We start from the raw sequence: 12,115 nt of genomic DNA on the forward strand, positions 1-12,115 counted from the left end.
GTTTCAAAACAAAGAAGGAAATGGACATATCAGGTGCCATACATCCAGACGTAATAAGGCGAACAGACGTAGATGCAGGATAGATACTAAGCAATGAAGAAATGGTTGAGATGCCTACGCTAATGTACGAGAAACAGGATGTGCCACAATACAATATATAATTCACATTCAGCGCAAGCCCTCAGTCTGCCCACCCATAAAATCAGGATAGCAAATGAAGCATGAGCACCAGATATTAGAATACCAACAAAGTCAGGATGTTCCACCAACTATACTATAAGGAAGTGAAAGAGAGTGTGAAGAAAAAGAAACCATAAAAACAAAAATAAGGACAAAACAATAAACCCATCCCCCCACCCTGCACCCCTGCATATGGCTATCGCCTAACCCCAACTAGCAGTGTGCCTGTCGCCCCAACTAACTATGTACTAAAAGTAGAAAAATGGAGGAGGGCATCTTCATACATGCCCCCGGTCTCCCCTCCCCCCGCCAGAAACAAGAATCCCCAGATTAAGGCCTCGAAATCTATTAAGCTGCAAATACGTAGCGCAACAGGGGAAACTTAAAACACCGCCCAACCTCCCGAAAGCTTCAATATTGCAAATCCCGTGTCCAGCAATACCCGATGTCAAACATCACACAGTCTCATCCTTGACCCTTCCGATCAGACATGTGAGCCCCTTCCGGACGAACTGCCGCTTCCGCAGGATAGTCAATGCACAAAAAAGCTGTAGCAAAGTTCAAACCGAGACGTAGCAGAGAGATGAAAAGGCTGAGAACTCCGCCAGGCCTAAAGACTCCCCACACCGTCATGGACTCCCAAGATTGTTTAGTCCGCCATCTTAGTGGTGCCGATATATAGGGTAGTGACGCAGTTTCAAACCAACAACAGTTCCCACCAAAAGTCTCCGGAAAAGGGAGCATCAAATAGTCCTTCCATAGTCAGTAACGATCGTAGGCCCGACAATCCATTTGCAGCATCAAGCTTACTCTCATCACCGAAAACACTGGTCCGAGGATCCAACGCCTCCCATAGTTCGGGGTCTGCTTCCTCCATCGAAGTGGCCATTTTGGGTATCTCAAGTAGTTCCGTTTGTTGCAGTGGACCAGGGTCCGGTCCCATCCGCCCAATTCCAGACAAACACGCAGTCAATTTGTGAATGTGGGCTTCAACGCAAACATGAAGTGACCCTATGGCTGCCAACACAGTTCGTAGTGACGGGTCACTCTCGGTCCGCTCCACAACTCCTCGCTCGGTTTCGGTCATATTCGCGTCCCCAGAGAACCCAGTCTCCCCGGGGGGAACAGGTGGGTGTGGAACGGACGACTTCAGAGGGGGACGGATCGTTGGGGACAATAACAATCCGAACTCAGCCGCGGCAGGCGGAGATCCCAACCCCTCTAACACCGGCGGGGGGCGCTAACCGGGCCGCCGGGCCAGGGACCCCCGTACATCGCGTCAATTGTACGTCGTCACCCCTCCTTCGATGTTCACCCATTCAGCCAACTATCGTCAGATTTGATCCAAGAAAATGTTTCCACCACGGTAGACCGGACTCTGTCACACAACAGCAGCCGATGTTCAACTGAAACCCGGCTGGGCCAGTACTTGAGACCCCGGCTTCCAAGCTGGTCTAGGCCGCAAACTGCCACACGACGTATCTTTATCTACCAAACTGGTAGAAAGCTCGGGATTGCACCATTAAGCTCCAGTCAGGTTCATACACACGGAGGCAGGGCGCAAAATCAGGATAAATAACAGGATCTTCTGGCAGGAATCGGAGGTCGGAGGAGCTGGGAGCTCACGCAGCCATCTTGCTTGCTAGCATAGCTCCCCCCCCCTAAAAATGTTTTTGGTGACATTCAAAAAGGGGAAAGGGTCCTTTAGGGCCCTTACCATTTACGAATGGTCCATATTTATTTGGTTTTGGTGGTAAAATATGAATGTTTAGCAACCGGAATCCAGTTCAAAACATGAATACATAAGTTTAGGAATCCGTATTTGGAAGGCATGCCCTTTACACTCCCCTTTAAATTCCGATTCAGTATTTTGGCTGACACTCCAATTGCAATTTGGTAATATTACTAAACTACACCTTGTTTTTTGTGTATTAAAAAAAAAAAAAACATTTTGCGGGTTGGAAACGTTCAGATTGGACCTTTGCAACCTTTAACATTGTTTGCACATCAGGGCTTGAAAGTCCTAAAAGAAAACTAATCTAACTTCCTTAGTGTTGATAAATCCCAAACTGGTGTGAGCTTGAGCCCGACAAGGATTGCACCTGTGTTGTGAATCTCATTGACCTTCTATTGTGAGTTTATCAGTACTAGAACTGAGGTGGAAACCAAATGAGAACTTTTAGACCTAAAAGTGTTAGGGGCCCATTAATGCTACTGGACGACTTGGGATTAAATGTACTAACATTAGGAATACTGATTTCCTAACTGATTCTCTGAAAAGCTACTATGACATCGGTATTCCGAATGTATGAAACTCTTTTCAATTCAATTAGCGATCACTAGTGGGTCGCAAATTGACCTCCTCATGAATATTAAGGAGGTAGGTTGCAATTTGTGACCCATTAGGAATCACAGCTATCACTGGTTTGGTGGCCTGCTGAGGTTAGTAGACCACCATGTCTGATTGCTTTTTAATATATAAATGCAGCCTGTTTTCCTTAAAGAAAAATGGGATGCCTTTAAAAACAAAAAAAAAACTTTGCAGTTTCAGTTTTTAAGAGTTTGCATCGGTCCCATGGACCACTGCCTGCTCTTAATCCGTTGACCGCGGTGCGAATCCCGCCACGGTGCGGGCGTTTTAATCTGTGTTTGGGGTTCGGACGGCCCATGGCCGTCCTCCGCACCCGCCCACCGTCACGTGGGATGGCTGGGGGCCGTCCTCGGCACCGAACGGGTTAAAAAATATTTTTATTTGCATTCTCGAAAGGGAAGGGGTGCTTTAGGGACCCCATCCCATAAAATGCAGATGTTTTGCGACTGCATTTCGGTCTCAAAACATTATTACATTCCACTATGATTTGATAGGAGGAAGGGACGCCCTAAACATGCCCGTCCTAATTCCAAATTGGTATGCATTAGCAATTCTAAACTGCGATTCAATAACACGTTACAGAATGCCAGTTTGGGATTAATACTTACCAACATTCATTTTATGGCACAAACTGGCTGTTTCTGACCTGAAAAATGTTTGATACATATAGCCCTTAGTACCTTGAATTTTAAATCTAATATACTGTGTGTATTTTATCCGTTGTCCATTGTTAACTCCATATGGTAACTTTGTATTGAAAATTCTAATAAAAGAAGTAAGGAAATCTCTGGTGGGAGTAAGAACAGAGATAAAACTTGGATTGAAGAATAACACTTTGGTCAAAGGGAGGGGGGATGACTAGGCTGAATAAAAGATGTAACTTTTAGGAAGAATCAAATGAGATATTAGTTTGACTGGAAGTAGAAATTTAGGAACATTTTAAGGAGGCTAGAACCTTGTAAGAAGTTTGGCAAATAGTTACAAGTTTAGGTAACAATTGATTTCCCTTCAAATTTGTTTATGGGCCACATTGCAAGTGCCCACAATACGAGTTGTTAATTTTGCACCTCAGAGATAACTATATTGTGGTTCACTTATCTACAGGGATGTGAAATTAGTGGAGTTTTTGAGGTGAACCCTTCATATCTGTTGAGAAATCAGGAATTATAAGGATCATCGGATTCTGAGTGCAATTCACCCAGTAATTTCTCATTTGGCCTCAATATTTCACCTGGAGGTTCTTGTGGTGAAATACCACAGATCCACGAGAATCTCACAACTACGATGCAACCAGTCGCTGCCGTTAGTGGTGCTATCAGAACTGCAAGGGATCTCTTATGAAGCCATTAGTAGTTTCATCTGTGCATTGTTTATTCATTTTTGTAAATGTCATACATTTCTTTCCTTTTTAGGTATGATTGAGAGCCTGATTGCACCGGAGCTTATTGACAGCGCACTAACCAGGCTCATCCTTGTCAATGCGCTGTATTTCAAGGGGCAATGGAAATCCCGATTTCAACCTGAAAATACAAAAAAGCGTAACTTTAATGGACCAGACGGTGTTTACCAAGTACCTATGATGTCCCAGTTGTCTGTCTTCAGAAGTGGTAAGAGTTTCCATTAAGTGTTTCAAATTTGAGAGAGACCCCCTTACAACCAGGGGAATAGGGTACTTCAATAGTAGAGAAAATGTCTTCCCTTGGTAAACCGTTCACAAAAAAGGGGGGGTACCCCAGACTAAATATCTGAGCCCACCCAATCAAGGAATCACTGCGTTACTTTACTGACTAATACACTTCAGCAACTGTAGTAAAATTATTTGTATTAGTACAAATATATTTTTTTATAATAAACAATCAATTAAAAACAATACGTGACAGATAAATTTCTTTAAAATTTCACAAAATGAAACATCCACTCTGTGATACACATCAATTCAAAATACAATATAATCAATTGACATTTGACATTTAGTAAAACTTAGAAATAAGAAAAAGGGGAAGGAGAGACATACAAAAGACAGTCAGCTTGTCAATAGATTTTGCACGTTCCTGGAGTTTCACATGAACACAATCCTGAGAAACTATAATTGTTTATCTACAGGCTAGGTCTTTTACTCCCTTAATCGTGCAGTGGGGCGTCGACGCGTTTCGATGGTTTTATTGTTCTATTACCATCTTTATCAAGACTATAATGATACGTCTCTCCTATTTTATGGCACTGGTTGGTTGCCCGGTGTTTATGATCTCCTGTGGATAAACATATTGCCATCAGAATATTATATACAATACATTCTACATTTTGCAATACAGTTTGTTACAATCCCTATTTCCAATGCTAATATTCTAGTGTGCACATATATTTATTGGCATGTGGTCTTTTATATCATACTGCAACCCTATTCTCCGATATAAGGGGCCTAATTCATATATACATCATATTCATTAATGTATCCTATACTGATCAATCATATTTTCATACTATACATATTTCAGTACATCTACTCTAATCAGTACCTTTCTGAGTCCTACTCTAACCACCCCTGTTATTTTTAATGCTGGGTCAACCTTTTCTATAGGATCTTATCTGCCCATATGAGTTGCCCGGTTACAATCATGATAGTCTCATTTGGGAACCTACTTACTATTTATTCTTGGAACCCTACTCCTCTCTCACCACGTTTTAGTCCTAGACACATATTAGAGCGAATCTCTGGTTCATGTTTAGGTCTCTTCATTACCTTTTACATGTTACAGGGTTTCATGGTTTTTCGGATTGGATGGCCGGTTTTTCTTCCTGATCTATGTGTATTTTAGAAAGATAGACATACTTTTGTTACCAATGTACCTAAGGGGGCACAGAAAAGGATTACTCTCTTATCATGCCACTTGTTTATTTACCATTAGATCTTCTTTCTTGTTCTGATTTTGATGAAGCTGGGACGTTATGTCTCTCACACTTTCTTTGTTTAAAACCGAACCTATGATTTATATGGATTTAAAAGAGAAAAACAAGGGGGGGTTTTATCCTTGGTTCTCACTCGTGAAGTTCCATTTACGTGTGTACCGACATGTTATTTTGATGATTACCTTCAATTTTGGTGTAGGCAGTATTCTGTCCCCTTCTTCGATTTTCTGTTTAAAATCAGTCCGAATATTCTCATTTTCCTTTTGTGTTGTGGCAAGTATCTGCAAACAACGATATACATCCTATTTACTATTTTCGCCCTATTCTACTATTTGTTCAACATGAACAATCACACATCTTACCCCTATTTATAGCGGTGTTAGGGCTTCTATTTTCATCAGGGGCGGGTACTGTTTGTATTTCCTCTGTACGTATCTGTCAAGGATAAGGCATTGGATTACTTCACTATATCAGTTGTTCCCCCGTTTTTTAATTCTTCCTAATAAACGCGGTTTCCACTCCTGCGAGTGGAAGAAGTCTTACCGGTATGGAGCCGGACCCTCGTATCCCACACCCCTCGTCTGCCTCAGCTTCTCGGCGAGTCAGGAACAAAACGTCTTTCGCCAAGATCAGAGACAGTTCTCCATTATTCAGCCCTTTTTGAACATGGAGCTAAGTTCTTCTATTGGCTCCTTGTGACCTGTAACAGGTGAGTTGAATGTTATCCTTTCCTCCCACAGTGGATTTCGCGCGTAGATGTTTGCGTTCCAAGCGAGTTCCAAGCCTCGCTTTGAAACGCAATCACTATTCTTTGGATTACGTGATGTCCGGGGTGGATTGCACATTGTGCTTGGGTTTCAAGCCTCGTTTTAAAACGCAGCCATTTCTTATCTCACCTCCTCATGAACCGGCATGCATTTCAATAAAACTATTTATTTCGATATTATTATGGTCCCCAAGTATTTATTTTGCAGATAATTCGCCTACTAGACATATATTACGCATTACTAACAATTATATTTATTCTAATATTAAATGCAACTATATTGATGCAAGATATTATTTATAGAAATATGCATGTTTATCGTCTTTTTATATCTTACACAACCTAGGTGTTTCCTTATATTTACGGATTTCGTGGACTGTATGTTTCAGCTGCACTTATGTTTCCTAAAGATAGGGCCTCTCTGTATATATACTTGGTTACAGATTTGTTAATGCATTGTGTTAGATTTATAGTATCACAAATGCATCCCCCACCAATATTGGGGTACCCTGTTCATCGGTTGGCTACGATTTTCATCCAATCCTCTCTTGAATTTAAGCCTTTATTAATTGTATCCAGATATATCATGAACCACTGTTCTCTTGATTTACGTATCAGTTCTAGATTACCCCCTCTTCTACTCATATTTACCTTTTCTAAAATGAACCATGTAAAGTCGTGGCATCCATGGTTCTTAGTTCTGTAGTGGTCTGTTAGGGGGGCATTAACTTTTAAGTTTTTAATTGCTGATCTGTGTTCAAGCAGTCTAATGCGGAGTTCCCTCCCGGTCTCACCCACGTAGCCTAGGCCACAAGGGCAGATCAGGAGGTACACCACACTCTTGCTCCTACAATTGTTTAGACTTTGGGGGTTCAATGTTTTACCGTTGAATTGCAGCGTCTTGCTCTCAATACAACTTGGACAAATTGAACAGGAGCCACATTTGTAATTGCCAAGTGCCTTCCTGTTCCCTATTACAGTATTTTGGGAGAGGCAGGAGGAATTCTTGTAGGTGTGTACCAGGGCATTTTTAATCGTTTTGTTCCTCCTAAAGGAGAACAATGGTTTTGCCAGTGGTACTGTCAATTCGCTGTTCAGGATTTTCCAATTGCGATTGACAATATTTTTTAATTTATTGCTCACTCCCGAATATTGTGTCACAAATACTATCCTGTTCTCGGTTTTGTTAATTTTCTGTCTGTTGATATCCAAAAGTGCATCTCGATTAAAAAAATCTCGCTCGTTTCAGGGATTGTTTTATTAATTTTTTCAGGTATCCCCGTTCTTGTAATTTACTGCTTGTAATCTCTGCATGATGGTAAAAGTCATCCAGACTGGTGCAGTTTCGCCTTAACCGCAAAAATTCCCCAAAGGGAATGTTATCTTTTTGGGATCTGGGATGGTTGCTCTGGTATTTTAAAAGGCTATTTTTGTCAGTTGGCTTTGTGTATAACTCCACCTCTAGTTTGCCTCCAGATTCTTTTAATTTGATATCCAAAAAATTCACATTATTATTGCTGTAATGGGCTGTTAATCTTAAATTTGTGTCGCCCAAATTAAGCCAATCCAGAAAGGAGGTGAGTTCCTCACTGGCACCGCTCCAGATGAATATGATATCATCTATGAAACGGTGCCAGTGGGTAATATTTTCAAAATATGGTGCTACTTCGTTGTAAATATGTTTTTGTTCAAAGTTAGCCACATAAAGGCAGGCCAGGCTGGGGGCACAAGTGGCCCCCATACTGGTCCCCTTCACCTGTTTTCTTATTTCTAAGTTTTACTAAATGTCAAATGCCAATTGATTATATTGTATTTTGAATTGATGTGTATCACAGAGTGGATGTTTCATTTTGTGAAATTTTAAAGAAATTGATCTGGCACGTATTAATTGATTGTATTTGTACAAATATTTTTTTTTAGAATAAACAATGAATTTTACTACAGTTGCTGAAGTGTATTAGTCAGTAAAGTAACGCAGTGATTCCTTGATTGGGTGGGCTCAGATATTTAGTCTGGGGTACCCCCCCTTTTTTTTGTGAACGGTTTACCAAGGGAAGAAATTTTCTCTACTATTAGTTTCCATTAAAACAAATACTTTGATCATCTACAACCCACTTTACAGAACCTGGTAATGCATTTGTTCCCGATTCACACACAAAAAAATCTTTGGAGATTTAATCTTTTTCTTGAGGAGCCTTTTACGGTTTTTTGTTTTTAAATTCACACTACTTAAAAATAATGTATGTGGAAATGTATAGCAGTGGCTAGTTTACTTTGTTACGTTAGCTTTGCTCGGTACAGCATGCATGCACGGTAGAAATTCCATTTTGGGGATAGGATCAACTCCTTGCATTTTCACATTTTTCTTTTTCTTTTTTTTTCTTTGTGTTAAAGCCTATGCTAACGAGGTGAAGTGCTGTTATGTACACCCCAGCGAAGTTTGAAGGGTATCACTTTTCCTGTCCCATTTGGAAAGAGATTTAGTCCAGCCCTTGACAGGTTGGTCTAACTCTAGGAACATTTTGATTGTGGGAAAGGATCATATAGAAGTTTGTGAATGCTCGCAGACGTGTGAGTGGCCATTTAAAAACTTACAAGAAAAACGATTCCTTGATCTGCCTACCACCTTTTGCTTGTGAGAATTACTCCTGCTTAATTATAGGCAATTGCAGAATCATTTTTTGTGGGAATAAATAGACCTACACATTCGAGGTCACCTTTTGTGACTGTCTTGCATGCCTAGGTCAAGACTTTTTCTTTCATGAATGTACTCGTACGACTGAAAATGTCTTTGCTCATCGGGCTGTCTTTTGCTATGTTATCCGGTTTTGGGCATTCGTTAGAATAATGCAGTCATCGCTCCGTTACATTTTTCATTTAAGAATATTATTGACTTTCAGATAATTTATCGTAATTACAGCTTTACATTTCCTTTCCAGAACCGGTCACATTTGTGTCCAGTTTTATTAAAAATTACATAACATTGGCTAACTTTATTTTTTGATTAAATCCTATGTTAAATTTAAGACATGACATTATCTTAAAACTAGCCTCTCCCCCCGTTATTGTTTCTGCCCTACATAGTTTTATCAGCAAATATAGTGACCATTGCAATAGAAAATGTTAGTAAATGACAGGCACCCTCGCAGGATGCTGTAGTAATATATATATGCGACGGTGTGTGGAAAATGTGCCACCGGCTGTATACCACACCCTTACCACTCCCCTGCTGAATGGGAGTGGCTCATTTGTTGCACTTGTTCTTTGTGACGCTTGGATTTTTCACAGTCCATGACTTTAGTGATGGCTGCACCCCCACTGTCTATCACTTAAAAGCGTCCCTATGCATAAAGCCCTAGCTGTTGAAAAGTTTTCGTTATAGGTTGTGCAAGCTGACAACAGAACTGCTGTTCATTGAGCTGGTACAACATTGGGGCAAGTGGCAAGGTCCAGGTCTCTGATCATTCCACCGTTGAGCCAACCAAACATGTTTGTTCTGGGCTTCTAGTATGAATCTTTTCAAAAGTACCGTAATCTGTGCGGTCGCAAAGACTCATTCCACTCTTTGCACTTGCCGACTGCTGTCTGCCATGTTGAGGTTCCACGCATGCTCATTCGTTATTATGACCTGTAGGCTTTCTCCTAACTGTGAAGTGGGAGGTCTTCGGCAATGTCCATGTCTCAAAGTGCTGAAATTGCTGTTATTTTGTTGATTTAGTTATTATGTTTCTAAATCCGATTTGCTGGTGCTGAAGTGTTCATTTTTGTTGCCTTTGGCTTCTAGCATTTTTTTAAATCCTAGGTACAATCTACATCCATGCTGGGTTTCTAATCATTGGTACAAAAGGGGGTGGTGATGGACGGAGCATCTGAACCAGTCAAACACTCACACCCAGTCAAAAGATCAGGGTTTAATCCATCACCGTTCTTTAGCCCACTCTGCCACCCCAGTTCAGACATGGCTATATGCAAATCAGTCTGACCATGTGCCTCATGGGAACAGTCCAGCCCGAACTGCCAAGCCATGCCTTCCCTGGACCGGAAAGAAGCTTCCGTGGACCGGTTTCTGGCATTCCAGCCGTCTTCAGCCCGGCTTGCTTGAATCCAGTGGCAAAGTGAGCAAGGGACTCACGTCTGAGCATACCCTGCCACACTTATGGCGGCCAAAAGCGGTTTCTAATCATAACATCTAGAAATTCACTCCTCTTGCAGTACAGCAACAAATGAAACATTCACTGTTAAGTGCTAATTGCAGTTTTTTTTCTCTATAGACCCATAAATGGATTACATTTTTTTTTTAGCTGCCTAAATATCTAATGCCAAGTGGTTGGTGTAATGGCACCCTTTCTATTTTCAAGGCTCATGTTTCAAGCTGCTATTTGTGTTATATTTCATGTCTTGAGTTTTTATTGAAATTCACAGTTTGGGTAATTCTCTAACGCAGTTCCACATCTCTTGTGTGTTTTCTGAAAAACCCTTGATACAAATTTAGAACCATTCCTCCATACTAGAGTCCCGAAGTCATCTTTTTTTAGGTCTATATAGAGATAACTTTAGCTGTCTGTTTCTAGATCGCATGTCAGCAAAACCTCCGTTTTTTTTATAAAGAAATATAACAAGTGAGTAGACTTTGGGCTCGCCCAGTTCAGGGTTGGACATGTCACTTTTTTTTTCTTTGCCATTGGTTGAATTGGCTTTTTGTAAAATCCATGCTTTTTTTTTCAGGATAGTTTCAGTGTCCCGACTAGGTGTTGGTGATGACGGCATTGTGTAGCTTTTACTTTTGATTGTTCCTATCATGGTCACCCTTCCTCTCCGCTGTCCTGTCCCCCTCGCTGTCTCTCTCGCATTCAGTCTTCTCGACCTCCATCACCTCCTAGGCAGTGCTGGAATTTTGAGTACTCAATAAGTGGGACCCAGTCTTGCGCCTTTGGTATCCAATATCCCATCAGCCCCTACCGTTTCCTTTTTGAGAAGGTTCTTCAAGATGTCCGGTGCATGCTGGAACGCCACCTGACACACTGGACTGCTACCACTCAGGGTCCCCACTTGCCACTCGCCTGTTGCATTGATAGTGCATCAGGCAAAATGGCTCCAGGTTTTATCGTAGGCAGCTCAGAAGCGACTAATTCACAGCACACCTTCGGGTGTAACTCTCTTCTTTGGTGGTTGCAGTCTTTCTCTTTACTTCTCGTTAGAAGTGAAGTTTCCTTCAAATTCCGAACACCAAGTGTGCACAATAACATGCAGTATTTATGAATCCGATATTTTTCATGGTCTTAATATCACATCAATAAATTCCCTTGGTTAAAAAACCCAAATTCCATTATTTTTGTAAACTGATAAAATGTAGCTGCTCCCTCTGGCATCTTCATCACAAACTGCTTTAGGTTATTTATGCATAAGCTTCATCTTGTATGCAAAAGGAACTTGCAACAGCTGTTTGAGGTCTGACAGCAGTGTTGCACGTTGCAATTCAGGGACACGTCCAACAATGACAACCTGCTGGAAACCGACCCTTCGTTCTTTTCATGTGCAGTTTGTATTCACGCTCATTAAATTAATACAGTTGTTTCAAGTAAATGCAATTTTATTGCAGTTTTCCTTCTGTTTTATATGCTGACCATGATGTGTTTCATTAAAATTTCACAGTTCAGTTAGATTGAAAATCACTCCTTCCTCGCTTGCAAAACAGGAAGTGTTGATAAAATGTTCTTCTGTACCGTTTGCCTGAAATTTTACACATTTGCTCACTAAAAATCTGGAAATATCACCCATAAGTAAATAAATAATCTGGCATTTACAGTGGTGATAGATGCTTATGGGATCCAAAGTAAAGGCTTAAGAGAGTACAGCCTGGTACATCAAGTATTGTCCCATGCGAGGGACCT

The 12,115-nt window shown here is 41.0% G+C and overlaps 1 protein-coding gene across 2 annotated transcripts in view; it reads left to right on the forward strand.

Annotated features, from left to right (window-relative positions):
• SERPINE2 (serpin family E member 2) overlaps positions 1–12,115 on the forward strand; it is a 428,055-nt gene that overhangs the window by 200,149 nt on the left and 215,791 nt on the right. For both annotated transcript variants that reach the window (XR_013602351.1, XM_078665960.1), the window contains exon 4: positions 3,964–4,158. Coding sequence is in view for 1 of the 2 variants with exons in the window: in XM_078665960.1 (XP_078522086.1) it covers positions 3,964–4,158 (195 nt within the window). In the remaining variant the exon portion in view is untranslated. The remainder of the gene's footprint in view (positions 1–3,963; positions 4,159–12,115) is intronic.

The sequence above is a fragment of the Lissotriton helveticus genome, chromosome 11 (assembly GCF_964261635.1).
Source record: "Lissotriton helveticus chromosome 11, aLisHel1.1, whole genome shotgun sequence".
In the NCBI taxonomy this organism is placed as follows: Eukaryota; Metazoa; Chordata; class Amphibia; order Caudata; family Salamandridae; genus Lissotriton; species Lissotriton helveticus.